Consider the following 19375-nt stretch of genomic DNA (forward strand, 5'->3'; position numbering starts at 1 on the left):
TCTTTAGCTCATTTTTCAATTACTTTTATTCATTTTATTTTCCAATTTTTAATCATTAGATTTTTGGATGTTTTATGATTTTAATTTTTCTAGTCATCGTTATTCCTCATTTGATCATGACATAAACTTAAGCGTTTTTGTGCATCTGAATATCAATATACAGAACCCTTATTTCATCAAATTATCAAATTATTGACACATTTTACAAATAATGTCTCACATAATGTTTTCTCATGTTAAAAAATGCCTTATCTCTGATTACAAGATAATTTTTGATAATGAATTTGACAGATGTTTAATCTTTGATAATATTGGCAGTGTTTTGTAAGAAGAAATTTGTTGGTACTTTGAGAATATTGGTCATCATGACCAGATGTGATTTCAATGTGAAAATTGGATGGATGTTATTTTAACTAATAAAAAAAGACCAAAAATGAATAAGTTGAATCCTGACATGCTATCCACTCAGGCGATGACGATAGACTTGAACATAGTCAAAACCTTCAACTTGCCCAGTCTGTCTTCCCATCATGCATTTGTGCCGCTGTCCTACCCATCCTGCACCTGCTGGATGATCATGACGTCAATGCCGAAGGAGTATCAGGTACAATGCAAACAAATTCAACATATTATATACAACTGTCACTTCCATAATCAGATACTTCAAAATCCTGATGCTAAGTTATAAATAATATGAAATTGAATGTAAGCTTCAATTTTATTACAAGAATAGATCAAATGAATGTTTCAGGTTTCCCCTTTATCAACAAAACAGGATGAATGAAACACTACAGATGAATGAGATGTGGTAGTGGCGTTGTTACGATGATTCATTGTAACAATGCCACTACCACATCTCAATCATCTGTAATGTTTCATTCATCCTGTTTTCTTGGTAAAGGGGAAACCTGAAACATTTATTTGATCTATTCTTGTAATAAAATTGAAGCTTACATTCAATTTCATATTATTTATTTCTTCGAGCTTCGAGCAGAAACATTTACATTATCCAGTATGCTGCTAAGTTAGAAAATTGTTTGAAAGATAGTCAATAAATCATGTGTTATGATTTCTTTTCTCTAATTTAGTTTTCTTGGTTCAGTGGATATTTAAAACAATAATGATAAACTGAGAGAGAAAGACCTAAGGATTTCTGTTGATTATGCCAGAGAGAGAGGATGGTGTTTTACATTTGAAAATAATTCTAGTCAAATTGATATTTTGGATTATAATTGTATCTAACTTTTTCATCATCTTTATTGGTTGTATCAAGTAATTATATTATTTTACGTTTGTCCCTACAGTGGCTGAGGTTGCATACAAAGTTATTTGGGAATGTATTGTGGATGATCCCATTCTCTTTTTAAGACATTTCCTCGAGAAATTGACAAACAAAGATAGGCAGGTAGGTGGCTTGTTATAGAATATTATACATTCTAAAGGATTTATTTGTAGGCCTCATCAAGACTCTCTGTTCCATTTCTTATCTATTGCATGACAAGTAATAACTTGCTCATTATTGACGTATGATGGTGTGTTGTGTGTGTGTGTGTGTGTGTGTTTGTGTGTGTGTGTGTGTGTGTGTGTGTGTGTGTGTGTGGATGTGAGGTGGAGGAGCTGCTCATTTATTTATCCAACTGTACACAACTTGGGAGGAGAGGATCAGCCACTGATGGGTTTAGTGACCTACTTCAATTATTTGCGAATTATTCAAGAATGTTTAACATGTGTGACTTTGTGTTGCCTTCGGACCGGTAGGTCTCTGGCTCAAGTCACTCTTGGCAGAGCAAAGTTTAGTCCTTGGAAAAAGCTCTTTACTCAAATTCTCTCACTACACTCGGGTGTAAAATGAGTACCTGGCCAGTAACAGCATTGTCTCTGTTGAAAAAAATAAAAATTAAAGGTGTCAAGTCTCATCTCACTTGTTAAGTGATGCTATAGGCTTGGGAGTTTGAAACAAACTTTAGGTCTGAAGATACATGCTCACGATTGGGAAAGGAACAAGACAAGGGACCCCTGTCCTTTGATAGTTGACAGTCTGCTGTAACAATGTGTAAACAAAAAATGTTGATTGGATCCGTATGACATGCTTAAAGGTCAATTGCAGCATAGTTCAGGTCATTTGTATCTAATTGTAAGGGTCATGTTTTTGACGGCATCATCATCTGCTTAGCTCTATAGCATGGTGGGTATGTGTCAAGCTCTTTATCTCTTGGTTGTGAGGCAGAGACCGCATTATCGAATCATGTGTCTTCAAGTTTATAAACTTTATAAAGCTAGTCTTTTTTTCCTTCCATTCCCAGCATTATCCTGTATTTGTCAGCTTTTAAAACATTTGAAAATTTTGACTTAACATATTTATTTCTTTTTTTTTTTGTTATTTACTATCGTTATTAGATTTTCTATTTGCATGAATATATTACTATAATAAAATTTTATAGAGAAATGTAAATTAAAATATGAAAGTTATACTGTTAACATAAATAGAGGTTTTGAACTTATTTTGTCATTTTTTTTTATCTTGCAGGAAGAACTGATGTTTTTGCTGCGTAAAATGATCCTCTACTTTCCTCAAATGCCAGCGCAAGCTGCTCATTCTATTTTCAATTACTTGGTAAGTGTCATTATTGTTTATTTTCATTCTTGTTATCATAGCTTATAATACTTTTTCATTATCATCAATATTTGTTGACCACATTTGTTTGTTTTTTGTTGTTTTTTGGGGAGTCTTTTTTGAAAAACTTTTTATCATTAAAAAAAAAACCTTCTATCTTAATTTTTTAAAATGATTTATTTATACAGTAGATGTTTAATAGATGCCTGTCGCTCGTGACAGCCTTTATTTCTCCTCTCAAGTATTGATGGTTCTCCACTAGTGTATTTTAAAAAATGAATTAATGTCTATATGTTATTTTTGTTTACAGATTGGCTACATCATGTTTTATGTTCGGACACCTTGTGAAGGAGGTCAAGATGCTATTGCTGGGGCTCTGTCTCTACTCTGGCTTGTGAGTGTCATGCACTTGAACCATCTCAATGTCTCTGTAATCACTTATCCACTCAATCATCCAACCACCCACTCACACACTCACTCATTCACTCACTCACACTCACTCACTCACTCACCCACTCACTCACTCACTCACTCACTGTCTCACTCACTCACTCACTCACTCACTCACTCACTCACTCACTCACTCACTCACTCACTCAATCACTCACTCACTCACTCACTCACTCACTCACTCACTCACTCACTCACTCACTCACTCACTCACTCACTCACTCACCCACTCACTCACCACTCACTCACTCACTCCACTCATCACTCACTCACTCACTCACTCACTCACACTCACTCACTCGTTCACTCACTCACTCACTCACTCACTCACTCCACTCACTTACTCACTCACTCACTCACTCACTCACTCACTCACTCACTCACTCACTCACTCACTATCCTCACTCACTCACTCACTCGATTCACTCACTCACATCACCCACCACACACTCACTCACTCACTCACTCATTCACTCACTCACTCACTCACTCATCACTCACTCAACCCTCACTCACTTCACTCACTCACTCACTCACTACTCACTCACTCACTAAATCACTCACCCACACTCACTCACTCACTCACTCACTCACTCACTCACTCACTCACTCACTCACTCACCCACCCACCACATCACCACTCACTCACCCACTCACTCACTCACTCACCCACTCACTCCACTCACTCAACTCACTCACTCACTACTCACCACTCACTCACTCATTGATTCACTCACTCACTCACTGATTCACTCACTCACTCACACTCACTCACTCACTCACTCACTCACTCACTCACTCACTCACTCACTCACACTCACTCACTCACTCACTCACTCACTCACTCACTCACTCACTCACTCACCTCACTCACTCACCCACCCACCATTCACTCACTCACTCATCACTCACTCACTATTCACTCACTCACTCACTCACTCACTCACTCACTCACTCACTCACTACTCACTCACTCACTCACTCACTCACTCACTCACTCACTCACTCACTCACTCACTCACACTCACTCACTTCACTCACTCACTCACTCACTCAATCATTCACTCACTCACTCACTCACTCACTCACTCACTCACACTCACTCACTCACACTCAATCACTCACCTCACCCTCACTCACACTCAGACTCACCACTCATCACTCACTCACTCACTCACTCACTCACTCACCACCCACCCACCCACTCACTCACTCACTCACTCACCCACTCACTCACTCACTCACTCACTCACCCACTCACCCACTCACTCACTCACTCTCCCACTCACTCACTCATTGATTCACTCACTCACTCACTGATTCACTCACTCACTCAGCGGGTGGTTGGATGGGAGTATCACCCTTGAATCATATACCTATGATGTTCGCATGGGTGTACGATCCGATATTGATGTCGTTTCTTCTTCTCTTTACTAGCCTATCCTGCTTCTTTGGTTTGTGGTTGTATTTTGACAGGGATATTTTTTTTTCCTGTAAATCCTCTGCCTGTTTGTTCTTGGTTATTTATAATTTAGCTTATATCTTTAGGTTATGATTTTGATTGACATTTGTACTATTTTTGTTAGATTGCTTGTTTTTTTGTTTCAGCGGTCTCTCATATAACCTCAATTGTGTTGGAAGAGACCTAAAGCAACAAACAAACAAAACTCACTCACTCACTCACTCACTCACCCACTCACTCACTCACCCACTCACTCACTCACTCACTCACTCACCCACTCACTCACTCACTCACTCACTCACTCACTCACTCACTCACTCACTCACTCACTCACTCACGCACTCACTCACTCACGCACTCACTCACGCACTCACTCACTCACTCACTCACTCAACCACTCACCCACTCACTCACTCACTCACTCACTCACTTACTCACTCACTCACTCATTCACTCACTCACTCACTCACTCAATCATTCACTCATTCACTCACTCACTCACTCACTCACTCACTCACTCACTCACTCACTCACTCACTCACTCACTCACTCACTCACTCACTCACTCACTCACTCACTCACTCACTCACTCACTCACTCACTCACTCACTCACTCACTCACTCACTCACTCACTCACTCACTCACTCACTCACTCACTCACTCACTCACTCACTCACCCACTCACTCAATCACTCGCTCACTCAATCATTCACTCACTCACTCACTCACTCACTCACTCACTCACTCACTCACTCACTCACCCACTCACTCAATCACTCACTCACTCAATCATTCACCCACTCACTCACTCACTCACTCACTCACTCACTCACCCACCCACCCACCCACTCACTCACTCACTCACCCACTCACTCACCCACTCACTCACCCACTCACTCACCCACTCACTCACCCACTCACCCACTCACTCACTCACTGATTCACTCACTCACTCACTGATTCACTCACTCACTCACTCACTCACTCACTCACTCACTCACTCACTCACTCACTCACTCACTCACTCACTCACTCACTCACTCACTCACTCACTCACTCACTCACTCACTCACTCACTCACGCACTCACTATTCACTTTTATCTACTCACACACTCGATCACTCACCCACCAATTCATTCATTCATTCATTTATTTATTCATTCATTCAGTCAGTCAGTCATTCATGCATTAATTAATTCATTCATTCAATCCTTCGTTCTTTCTTTTGTTCATTCATTCATTCATTCATTCCTTCATTCATTTATGTATCCATTCATTTGTTCATACATGTATTCTTACATTCATTTACTCATTTTCATCTTCAGTCCATCCCATGTGTACAAGGCATTTATTTCAAAGACCTCAAACAGACTTTAAAGAAAGAGCAATGTGACGTAAGTAATTTATGAAGTAAATGAATATCCAAAGATCACTGTCCTCATTGTGTTTCACAATGCTTCATTTTTTTCCCCAACAAGTCATATAAAACCAATTTTCCATTTTACACAGTACATCTCACCTGTTAGGCCTTCCTTTTGCCCTATATTTGCCCTTGTTATATTTAACTGTGTCATTTCCAATGACCTATAGAAGAAGAAGAAGAAGAAGAAGAAGAAGAAGAAGAAGAAGAAGAAGAAGAAGAAGAAGAAGAAGAAGAAGAAGAAGAAGAAGAGAAGAGACGAGAACGAGAAGAAGAAGAAGAAGAAGAAGAAGAAGAAGAAGAAGAAGAAGAAGAAGAAGAAGAAGAAGAAGAAGAAGAAGAAGAAGAAGAAGAAGAAGAAGAAGAAGAAGAAGAAGGAGGAGGAGGAGGAGGAGGAGGAGGAGGAGATGATGACGACGATGACCACGGCGACAAGGACGACGACGATGACGAAGAAGAAGAAGAAGAAGAAGAAGAAGAAGAAGAAGAAGAAGAAGAAGAAGAAGAAGAAGAAGAAGAAGAAGAAGAAGAAGAAGAAGAAGAAGAAGAAGAAGAAGAAGAAGAAAAAAAAACAACAGTCTACTTGGAAATGTAAATAATTCTTACTTTGATATACATGTAAAAATTTCCCTTCATTTAGCCTTACCTGCTGGTGTCGGCCAGTGTGGCCAGTGCCAAAAAGATCCTGGTCCACGGCCCTGACCTTTCCAGTATTCCATCCCAGCTGCTCATCAATGAGGTTTGTCAATCTAGAACTCCACCCAGTTATTGTACATTTATGTATTGTCTTACCATATATTCTTATACTACTTCCACATTGATAAATTGCCTCATTTATTATTGGCCCGATAACTTTTGCTTCATTTATCTGTAGGTTAAGATGATCCTCAATTTGTCAAAACGTCGTTAAAGAAGTGCCAGTTTTAAGGCTTTTTGACAAGTTGAGCATATTAATGTTATCGTGATATGAATTAAAATTTAAAAAACAAAATGAAAACAAAAAAGATAGATAATCTGATAGTGAAAATGACCCACCCCTGTTTGGATCAGATTCCATGTCTTTTTAAAATATTTCATCAGCTTAGCTTTTGACTTAGTCTTGGCAGGATTTAATTCAAGATTTATAAGTTGAGAAAATGTATTAAATGATAAAAATTTATCTATATATCAAACGTTTTAAAACTTATTGAAACGAAACAACTCTTTGATTATGAAGGCTATATAGTTTTAAAAATATAATTCAGCTAAATTATGTTGTTTATTGATTGGTCAAAACTTTTGTATATATTTAGAATTTGATTTCTGTTATGTGACTGAAAAAATATAGAAAGATGATAAGGCTTTCTACAAATGGGGTCTATCGTGACTTTATTCTTTCCTTGCATATTGTGGAATTCCTTCATTTAGGTGACCCAGTTTTACCAGATCCTTCAAGAAAGTTTGGAATTCTTCAATATACCCGATGATCAACACGATTCCCATTTTCTGGTGGACACCAAAACACGTAAGTCAGTCGAGCATTTCACACTTTAACTCTAGTACCGCATTGGGGTCAACCGGAAATAACGACCGGTTCCCAGCACTTGCCTAGCAAGTTTGAATGACGTAGCTAACATATAGCGTCACTCGGGTTTGATCGCGTCATTTCTTACGTCAAAAACTAGTTTCATACTCAACCCAAACAGCTTAAATAAACTGTTTGCTGATTGGCTGAAACTAATAATATCAACCAATCAAACTTCGGCTTTTATTTCATAAAGAACACAATGGAATTTTTACTGAATCAAGGTCGGGTCTGTTACAACTGATGCCCGTGTCACTTGGAAAAGGTGTGTTACACTTAAACGACTGCGGCGTAATTGAGTTGGGAATGGTGTGTTACGTTTATACAGCGGTCGAGGATCGGGGGTTAAGCTGATTGGGTGAAAAGTCAAAGACTTAAAAGGCTGTTCTTGCATTACAGAGTTTTTAAGATTATGACCAAGTCGTATGTACTGTGTGTCTGTATACAAATGTGTGATCCTACATAACAAATTTTGATGAAATAAAACTCCAAAAGAAAATAGTTGTTATGACAAGGGGTCCTAAGGGCAGACTTTACAATACAATGAGGCTTTTGTATTGGCAACATGTCTTTTATGAAATATCTTTGTATGTGTATGTGTATGGATTGGCAAGGGGGGGGGGGGGGAAGGGAGGGGGGTTGGGTGTACAGCATACTTAAAACGTTTTTTCTGACCTTCTTATTACAAGATTTCCAAATTACCCTTCACATTGATATTGTCTCATGTAGACATGATTGATTTGATGTGGAGTAAATATGCTTCTCGACCTCTTAATTACATGATTTACACATTACTCTTTACAATGATATTCTCTTAAGTAAATATTTTCATTTCATTCTGCAGACCAAATACACAACAACACATCCTATGTCAGAGATTTCTACTTCTTCAGACGGAATTTCTACCCACAGCTGAGTCTAGTACACAAGGACCCAGAGGATGCCCAGTTGGCTCTCCAGAAACGGGTGAGTTGTATTTCTACAAATGTCACACAAATGTCACATGTGGCTATGTGGTCTTGTGGTATGACACTCGCTTTCATATCAGAAACCACTGGGTTTGAGCCTCGCTCGGCGCATAGTTGAGTCCTTGGAAAAGGCTCTTTACCCACATTCTCTCACCATACTCAGGTGTAAAATCATTACCTGGCCGTTAACAGCGTTGTCTCTGTCCGAAAAAAATTGTAATATGGCCTAACAAGCGTCATATCCTGTCCTCAATGTTAAGCATTGCTGTTGGCCTGGGGACCCGCTGTAAAGTGCTTTGAGCACGTTTAGTGGATATTCCGCTATATAAAAGCTCATATATTATATTATCTATTCGATCACAGGGTTTGCCTTAGTTGAGATTGTTACCGAACTTTATGTATTGTTGAACAAGCGAGTTATACTTTGTTCTGACTGGATAAGTTGGTTCAGAAGAGGAAGAGAAGGAGGAGGAGGAGGAAGAAGAAGAAGAAGAAGAGAAGGGGCTTGTCTTTTAAGAGTTAAAAGGTACAGTCTCAGACACATCAGGATTTAAACAAGATCTATGGGTTCAAACTGATGATTAGACTCTTTGACGTTTGCCCCTTGGAGGAACAGCATTTTGTATACATTTTCCTCATCCTGTCGGAGATGAACGCTAAATTTGGCATTACTTCTTGAGTCAAGCCACGTAATCTTTGTCTAAAATTTACACTCCATTATATTTGCACCTCATAGGCTTCAAGTCTCATCCTATATGTTAAATATACACATTCCATTATCAAGAGATTTTAAAAGATTTTTGAAACCCTTAAAACATGAGGTTTATCTTTTGTAAACACTATAGAGATGAACCTTTTATTGATTGATTTATTTTTTTGGTTCTAATTTTTTATTTTATTGTTTTGGTCAAATGATAAAATTGCTTATCCGAATTGACAGGTGTTTACTTTGAAGTTTGTTGAAATCGGCAAAGTGTTGTTGACCAATGCTGTCATGGAAACGACTCCAGCTCATCAGGTCTGTTTGGGAATTAGATAAAAATATGATGGAAAATGGTTTTATTTTTTTATTGAATGCTCTTTATTGATTCAAGATTCATATTTCACGACAAAAGCCGAAGGCCGGTGGAGACTTAAAAATTTTTCTATGCAATTCTCTAAAGAATTAAGTTTTGTTTCATTCATCAATAAAAATGAATTCCCAGATTAATGATGGTGATGATGATGATGATGTTGTTGTTGTTGATGATGATGATGATGATGATGATGATGATGATGATGATGATGATGATGATGATGATGATGATGATGATGATAGCAATATGATAGTAATTATAATAATATTAATGACGATGATGATGATGATGTTGATAATGATGATGATGATGATTTTCTTTTTATCATAATTATCTTTTCAAAGCATTTTTATATTCTAATTTCACACAAAATGCTTACTATTTATTATGAATTCTACAGTTTCACTGGGTGACCAGTTGCAACCCTTTCACTATTCATTTACAAGATTATTTCATGATATCAAATATTTTTATAACCTAGATTTCAATCCCTTTTGGCCTTTTTCTTAATAGATGTGCTTCTCTTATTGAACACCAAACCTATTATCTCTCACTTTGTATATCTGCTTTGGCACAGCTCATTGTATGTACAAATCAATACAATACTGAAAGCATGATTGATTGATCATTTTTAAATGTTGATTTTACCCTATTTCCTTTTTTTAAATACTAACTATAATTAATGATATACATTTTTTTAAAATACTGTTTTGAATCAAATTGTAATTGAAGTGTATGTATAAGGAATACTTTGTGCATATTTTTCTCTCATTTTTTTTTCAATACGCTCTTGTAAATATGAGAAAGTATTATTTTTTTATCAATAATGTTTAATACTATTTTGGTTTGAAATAATTGCATAACACCTAACATATCCCACCAATTTCAATTTGCTAACTTGTTTCTCACGTGCTTCTGTCAAATAATAATAATAATAATAATTATAATAATAATAATAATAATAATAATGATAATAATAATAATAATAATAATAATAATAAAAAATAATATATTATTATGATAATAATAATAATAATAATAATAATAATAATAATAATAATAATAATAATAATAATAATAATAATAATAATGATAATGATAATTATAATAATAATAATAATGATGATGATGATGATGATGATGATGATGATGATGATGATGATGATGATGATGATGATAATAGTAATAATGATAATGATGATGATGATAATAATAATAATAATAATAATAATAATAATAATAATAATAATAATAATAATAATAATAATATAATATAATAAAAATAGAGTAAAGGAATTGATGTTTAAAAATTGAGACAGAAGTAAGGAATTCTGCTGTAGAATGGCAAAGCACTGAATAATCAAAATATGACTGTGTCAATCTGGTGTTGTGTAGGATTGAACCAGTTGTAAACAATTTGTTAACATTTAGTGTCAAAATACTCAGATTGACTGGACTTGACTTAGATGCCTTTCGCGTCTCGACCGAAAGATCGGGTCGCCTTGGCTGTTTCCAGTATTTCCTGTGTGAGGTGTCTCCAATATTGCCGGTCCTCTGCTAGGGTTCTCAGATTTTCAAGGTCCCCTGCCGTTATGAGGCTAATGCTTTGTCCAAGTGTTGTGAGGTTTTTGTTTAGGATCACAGGGAGTGTTGTGATCGGTCTTCCTCTGAAAAGGTTCCCGTGTTTTTGGAAGTATCCCGACATGGCTTGGTTTGCTGGTATGTTTTTGTCCCTGCGTAGTATGTGACCGAAAAGTTGCCATCATTGTTGTAAAATGTCAAGGGAGATTGGTCTTTCTTTTGTGATCTTATAGAGTGATTCATTTGAAATCTTTTTGGGGTATTTGATGTCCAGTACCCTTCTTAGCTGTGTGCGATGGAAGGCATCCAGATGTTCTTCTTCGGATTTTGTCAACGCCCAAGTGCCGCAGTTATACAGAAGTACCGGTTTTACAAGAGCATGGTACAGTTTCAGTTTGGTTTTTCTCTTTATTTTGTCACCTCTAATCCATACATTGGTGAGTTTACTGAGTGCTGCGTTTGATAGCTGTTTTCTTCTTTGTACATCCTCGGTGTCTCCAATTAGTGAGCCGACTTTCTTTGTTCTTTTCCATTCCTCTTTGTTCCTCGATATTGTTGTAAATTCGGTTTTATTGGCATTGACTTGGAGGTTATATTTCATGAGGGTATTTTGTATGATGTCTATATTTGCTGGTGTTGATCCAATAAAATCGACATCATCTGCATAGGCGATTTCTCTAGGGATTGCATTCTCAATATGAGTCGTTGGTTTTGGAATGACTTTTCGAACTTCTTTCAGAGCGTGTTCTAAGTATATTGTGAACAGAATCGGGCTCAGACTATCTCCTTGGGGGGTCCCGATGTTACTTTCGAACTGCGTCTGTTTTGTGGCCCCGTATATCCTTGGTTGTATCTTTGTGTTGCTGAGGAGAAATCGGATTATTCGGAGCTCGTCTTCGTCTACTATTTCTGTTAATATCTCCAAAAGTTTTCCTCTGTCGATCGTATCAAAGGCTGCGGACATATCGATTCCGGTTATTGTTATGGATATGTTTTCTTTGAGTGCCTTTGCTGCTAACCATTTATGTGTCCATACAACGTCCGATGTGCTTCGGTCTTGGCGAAACCCGCTTTGGCTATGTGATAGATATTTTTCTATTTTCGGTCTAATTCTGTTGAGGACAATAGTTGACAGTGTTTTTCTTATGGTATTCAGTAATGTTATTGGGCGCAGGTTGTTTACGGGTCCTTTCGTTTTTCCTGGTTTTTGTATTGTAATTAGGACACCGCTGTTTATGTCCCAGTCTTGGTGTGTTGAGAATGTTTTGTTCATTATGTTTGCAATGCTCAGATCCAGGGAGAGGGTACCGCATTTCAGCAATTCAGCGGGAATTTCATCTTCGCCTGGGGATCTGTTATTGTTTAGGCACTTTATGCTATTTCTAACTTCAGTTGTTGTGATGCGGTTGTTTAGGTCTCTAGGGTTTCCTGAGAAGGGCGATATTTGTGAGACTTGTTTGTGAAATTTCTGCTGGAAGTGGTCAGTTACAATGTCAAGGATATCGTTGGGATTTGTTGTCTGTTTGCCAAATTTATTTTATAATTTGTAACTCAGATTGAAGATTAATAAACAAAACTCACCTTTGTCGGTGGAGGCAGTCATTCTTATCTCGAATTTTATAAATTATTAAGCATAAAGTGAATTTTAAGCAACAGGTTCAACCCGACTTAAAACCTTTTTGAGACGATGGATCACAAATTGGGTCACACATAGATATTTATATGAGTCATAAAAGTCTATTCCTGATACATCAAAAAAAAAAAAGAAAAAAAAAAAGAATATATACAAACAAAAAAATCAGAAAACTTACTAATACCGTGTTTTTTATTTATGCTTTGCCATGATGAGTAATTTTGTTTGGGTCTCTTGTGAATTTTTTTTTTTTTTTGACGAGTTCTTGTCGTCCTGGCGGAACTGGAGCTAATATTTATACATTCATGTGCTTGTCTTTGATACTAATTGTAAATGCTAATATTTATACATTGTGCTTGTTTTTGATAATAATTGTAAATACAGACACACAATCCGTGTGGATGAACGACGGGATAATCCAGCATTGTTGATTCTTGGTGTGCACATCTTTTTTTCCCATATCTATCCATTTTACTATTCTGTATTTCTTGATTTTGATGTTGACTTTTCACAACAATTCCTGTGCATGCCCTGTGTGCGCCTGCTTCCCTGCATCATGGCAGTGCTGCTTTGAGTGCACTTTAACCTTTGCATCGTGGAAGTAGGTCACACAGGGCTCAGAGGTCAGTAGATTTGTTTTCACATCCTCAGCTACAGAACCACGTGTCCTTTCTGCATGAGGAGCTGACCAAACTACCATCCTTTCCACGGAAAGCTCTAGAAACAGAATTCGATATGCATTCTGGAACATGGGGAAAGGTGAGTCTTGTCGAGTCAACGTAACAAAGTTTTGATGGTTTCAAAACCTGTTATACTTATGAATTGTTTCCAGCACACGTCCTTATAGGTCCTTTTATATTTATAATAAGGTTGTTATTGTTTAGTGATCAGTTTTCACCAAATTCTTACTAAAAGACTAATAATGGCGATGATTGTAACTTTATAGCTTTCTATCACAAAAACAGCCTTTCGGTATTTCACACAAAGGAAAAAATTGAATAAATAAAAAAAAAACCCAAAACACATATACATACAAGGGCATACGCACTCAGGCACACAAAGACCTCGTCACACATTTAGATTACTTCAATCCTTTTTATATTATTAATTATTAACAACAGATTTTCAGGTAAAGTTCAACACAGTTAATGTCATTTGGATTTTAAATCTTTTGGGGAGACAGTCATTGATAAATGTTTAAGTTTTTGTGAGTTGGGGACAATTATATTGAGGGGCAGCACTGGTCACAGTTTTACTTAAACACATGCCATCAAAATACAAGTTGGGCATTAGTTCATCAAATTTTCTTGTGTCTTTTATTAGTCATGATTGTGTCAATGGCCAATGTTTAGTGTCTTATCTTGTCATGCAGTGAAGTGGCTCTGGCTCTAGTGATATATCCTTTATGTAAGAAACTTAACACAGATTTCCCCACTTGACTCAAGTGTGATTCGGTAGCTGGCTATATATGTACTTAAAAGGTTCCTTATAGGCAATCTGGAAAAGTCTGCATATTATTGATAAATTTGTTGTTTTTTTTAAAACTATTTTTTTTCAGTTCTATATTTTTTTATTGTAAAGTTATACTTCTGTCAAGTACTAGACGTATTATGATTCCCCACTTTGTCTAACCTGAGATAGGATATCGTTGTTACATGAAGAAATGCTATCAAAATAGGCATGAATTTCTGTCATTTGTTTTTATTCACAGGAGATTTTTGGTATGGATTCATTACACAAATACTCGTGGGCAAAGGTAATTGACAAATAGTTTTTATCAAATTGACTCACTTTGATATCATGTGTACACTTTATCATTTAAATTGGGTTCTCACTAGACGTTCCTGTAACATCAACTTTGTTCTTTTGATTTCAATGATTTGATTTAATTTCTCATAATTTTATTTTCTTGAAACTGAATCTGTAAATGATAGCTTTGTTTCTTACAATGTTACTTATAAAATCATTCAGTAGACTTATCTTGCTTAAATGAGACAAATCTATAAGATTCTATTTACAAATAAATTTAAGTCATTCTGATGTCCTAAACAAATTTTATTGAAATATAGAAACAATGCCCATGTGCTAGGCAGGCAGGTACAATGATCAATATGAACCAAATATAATGAGACATAGATAATGATATGCACAGGACAAGTATAAGATTATATGGAACACAATAGACAGTGCACAAGGCAAGAACGATAACTCTACACACTCAACGTGTGTAGTTCAAATTAGTAATCGGACATCAGATGACTACAATGTATCTTAAACAGTTCGGACTGTTCATGTGGTGTCATGATATCACAAACAGTTATCATTGCATGGACACTGATTTTATAATGACATTTATATCAGTCTCTACAACTACAATGAATAAATTATTCAGATTATTGTAACAATAAATCAATAAGTATTCATATCTTAATACTTATTATTTATTTTTACATTCAAGAAAGTAAACATTTTTTTTAATTACTGAAAGTTTTGAATATATATATATTTTATATATGTCTCAAGAAGTGCATATTCTAATGTTCTTTGGGGTCTCAAATTAAGATTGCGCCAGTAAAAATAACGAGTAAATTGCATTGTTGATTCCATCTCTTAACAAAATGACAAACATCTCCAGCTGATTGGAACATTGTTCAAGTCCATGTCCAGCACCTTCACCTGGTCACATGACCTCTCCCTATTCATCAGTGTTCTCAACGGAACCATTGTTCTCCAATTTGAAGACACGTCAATCCTTCGCTTCTGTTTGGCTACACTTATCAACGCGTGTCGCCATTTTAAACACATCTTTGCCACCAATGGGTGCGTCAAACAGAAAATATTTTTTTCTAAAGAGCATGACTCAGAGATTCTTGGTTGTCAAACACATACTGCTGTAAGATGACAAAACACATTTTTAAAAATCTTTGACAATTATTTTGCTTCATTTATTTATTGATTAAGAAGCTGACCTCTAACTTGTCAAAAATTCTCAAATCTTAGGCTCCTTTAGAACATTGCTTCTTGTTTGAATTAAATTTGGTGTCATTTTAATCGATAAATATTTGATGCCACAAATCACTGGCCAAAACAAAAAACAAAAAATGTGTCTTGTTAGTTTTTAACAGCATAATGTGCGATATGTATTGTTTTGTTGGTGTTCATCATTTCTGCTTATCTGTATTGATTTGATGTGGACTAAAATCTTAAGTACCTAAAGAACTTTTGGTCTTGTGTACCTACTTGCTTCTTGTTGCATAGATTAGTCTTAATTGTTTGGGGAATGTGGTTTTATTCAATGTCATATGACATTTCTGTGTCCGAATTTATTAAATGAATTTTCTTTATCATGTGCAGCAGTCAGTCTGACTCATAAATCCAACGTGGAATGGGAATGGAGTGAATTGTTTGTTTTTGGGAGTGTTTGCATTTTACTTTAGAATCAATTGTGTTTATATTGCATGTGGGAATATCCAATCTCTGGGCTGGAGAGTTCTGATGATAACAGTAATAATTATGATGATAATAATAATAATTATAATTATAATAATAATACTAATAATAATATATAATAATAATATATAATAATAATAATAATAATATAAATAATAATAATAATAATAATAATAATAATAATTATAATTATAATAATAATACTAATAATAATATTCATAATCATAATAATAATGATGATGATGATGATGAGGAAGAGGAGGAGGAGGAGGTTGAGGAGGAGAAGTTGAAGAAGAAGAAGAAGATGAGGAATAATAATAATAATAATAATAATAATAATAATAATAATAATAATAATAATAATAATAATAATAATAATAATAATAATAATAAAATAGATAATAAAAATAATAATAAAATAAATAATAAATAATAATAAATAAGAAGAAGAAGAAGAAGAAGAAGAAGAAGAAGAAGAAGAAGAAGAAAAGGAAGAAGAAGAAGAAATTAAAGAATAATAGTAAACAAAATAAATATAATAATAAAATAATAATAATAACAACAACTACAACAACAACAACAACAACAGTAATAATAGCACAACAGATTTAGAAATCTTCCAAGTGAAGATTATCAAAATTCTTCAGCCTAAAAACTAACAATGGCTGTCACAACTCTCTCTGCCCTCGAAAACAAATACTCAGAATTGAGTTGATTCAGAGACATAAACATGCTGAACATATTATGTAGATAGCATTTCATGTCCTTAAGTGGTATTCCTCCATTTATTGCTGTTTTATTAGTTGTTATTAATGCTTAATGAATTTTTTGTTTGACCTTGCAGAATAGCTTATACAGTGTTTCTATTGTGGTGACGGTGACAAAATGTTACAGTAGAATAGCTTATACAGTGTTTCTATTTTGGTGACGGTGACAAAATGTTACAGTAGAATAGCTTATACAGTGTTTCTATTGTGGTGACGGTGACAAAATGTTACGGATTTTTATTAGTTGGATTTTCAGTTTTCTTTTTTTAAAGAATTAATTTATTTATACTGAACTATCGATAATAAAAGATTTGATTGTGTAAGGTTATTTAATACATCCACTAAACATTCATATAAATAATATAAATTATTTTATTCTATTCTTATAAAATGTAATTTATTGCAAGCTGCTATTTTTAGGCAATTTTCTGAATACTCCCTTCTCAAGTCAACATAGGTTCCCCTTCCATAGTTTGTATTATATCTATACTTCATAATGCAGTGAATAGTCTATATGCCTTTAAATGCTACATGTTGTTTCTGATCCAAAGTCCTGGAGATGCTTTATATATAGGACAATTATGAATTTACGATAATTCTAATTTTAGAATACAACAGTTTGGCTTAGAATTTTACTCCAGTTTATCATTTCTTATTGGCGTGTTGTCTCTTTTACATGTTAAATGTTGCTGTTGGCTTGGGGCCCCTCCTAAAGCGCTTTGAGCACATTCAGTGGATATTGCGCTTTATTTATATATAAAAAAAACTCAAGATTAGTTAAGATACGTTTTGAATACATTATGACGTTTATAACGTTGTCAATTGAACAGAACATAAAGTAGAAAGACTGCTCATCGTTCTTTTAAAGTTCATGGTCAACAGCAACCTTGAACTCATTTTGAATTCTTGAATACATTTCTGAAACCTGTTAGTTACTTTAGGTGCTTGCATATTTTGAAAATAATTAAAGAGAGCATGTTGAAGATGAACTTTGCATGGTATAACGAATTTTATAAAAATCCTTCTCTTTTGTTTTTAAAATATAGATGTTTGGTATTGTTAGGAATTTAGACCCCTCAGTTACATTTTGGAGAGACCATCACCCAACTCAATTCAGATATGATGGAAAAACCATTCAATTGCGAGAGATATTTATATATTAATAGAGAGATAGATAGGTAGATAGATGGATGGATGGATGGATGGATGGATGGATGGATGGATGGATGGAGGGCTAGAGAGAGAGAGAGAGAGAGAGAGAGAGAGAGAGAGAGAGAGAGAGAGAGAGAGAGAGAGAGAGAGAGAGAGAGAGAGAGAGAGAGAGAGAGAGATGGCACTCCCCCATACTTTATCCAATCATCTGTCTGTAATCTCATCACAATATTCATTTCTCCTGGTGAACAGCCATACGTTGTAATATCCAGGACCCACATGTAGCCTTTTGAGGTATTCGTACATTATTCTTGGACAAAGATGGTGCTGCTTATAAATTTGGGTTCTTATAGTCTGTGGAGGGAATAAAAATACTCTCTGACAGGATGGGATGAAACGCGTTTTTATAAGGCTTTTTACTCAAGGACTTGATGCAAGGCAAGGGTACCTAATTAAGTCATCAGAGAAGGTTCTTTACTTGTGTTTCTCAACGTACACAGTTTTTACGAGTACCTGGCTGGTGGCTTGTAACAGCGTTTCCTTCGACAAAATAATTAATTGTAACAGTGCCTTACATGTATTCTCTCTCACCCAACCTGTGTTGCTGCTGGGTTTTGGACACATTGCATAGTGCATTAAGTACATATTGTGAAATTGTGGTTATAAAATCTCATTTCATTTTCAATTGCTTTATTTTTTAACCCCCCCCCCCCCCCCCCCCCCGATAATGCTGCCACACACTTTGTTGTGATTATAGAACAGCCCCATTGCATGAGCTCTCGTCCTAATATTATACTCACTTGTTTTTGTTAATAAAGATTTTATGTTTTTCTGTTGTTGTATCAGTAGTTAGAGAGTTCAAAGTTCAATAGTCATTTCAGGTAATCGCTAGTACAAAATAGAAGCCATATAATAAAATTTTCAACTATGGCAAGGAAATGAAAAACGAATTGATGTTAGTGAAAATGATAATGGTGATGATGATGATGCTGATAATGACTAGGATCAGGATGGGGATGGAGAATTTAGTTGGTATTTGAGAAAAAGAATTGAGAATAGCCTTCTTGTTAGATATCTTATCATTGTATGCATTGTTAGTTTATAGTAAAATGTCTTCATTCGCCAACTTTGCTTTATTTGTGGCCAGTGCAAGTCATATCAATTTTTTTGCATTAAAAAATGTTGAGATTTAAATCGTGACAATTTTTCATAGTTTGAATTGAAGTTCAGCAAATG

At 35.3% G+C, this 19375-nt stretch overlaps 1 protein-coding gene across 5 annotated transcripts in view; it reads left to right on the top strand.

Annotated features, from left to right (window-relative positions):
- LOC144968908 (protein unc-80 homolog) overlaps positions 1 to 19375 on the top strand; it is a 105817-nt gene that overhangs the window by 51614 nt on the left and 34828 nt on the right. For 3 of the 5 annotated variants that reach the window (XM_078907748.1, XM_078907750.1, XM_078907753.1), the window contains 12 exons: positions 470 to 604; positions 1305 to 1405; positions 2528 to 2614; positions 2925 to 3008; positions 5854 to 5922; positions 6589 to 6687; positions 7356 to 7452; positions 8357 to 8478; positions 9421 to 9498; positions 13422 to 13529; positions 14482 to 14526; positions 15406 to 15590. In XM_078907748.1, the coding sequence (XP_078763874.1) occupies positions 470 to 604; positions 1305 to 1405; positions 2528 to 2614; positions 2925 to 3008; positions 5854 to 5922; positions 6589 to 6687; positions 7356 to 7452; positions 8357 to 8478; positions 9421 to 9498; positions 13422 to 13529; positions 14482 to 14526; positions 15406 to 15590 (1210 nt within the window). The remainder of the gene's footprint in view (positions 1 to 469; positions 605 to 1304; positions 1406 to 2527; positions 2615 to 2924; positions 3009 to 5853; positions 5923 to 6588; positions 6688 to 7355; positions 7453 to 8356; positions 8479 to 9420; positions 9499 to 13421; positions 13530 to 14481; positions 14527 to 15405; positions 15591 to 19375) is intronic. The other 2 variants (XM_078907749.1, XM_078907751.1) reach the window with 1 other exon arrangement.

This window comes from Berghia stephanieae, chromosome 3 (genome assembly GCF_034508935.2).
Source record: "Berghia stephanieae isolate SIO BIC M18660-M18661 chromosome 3, UCSD_Bste_1.3, whole genome shotgun sequence".
Taxonomy (NCBI): domain Eukaryota; kingdom Metazoa; phylum Mollusca; class Gastropoda; order Nudibranchia; family Aeolidiidae; genus Berghia; species Berghia stephanieae.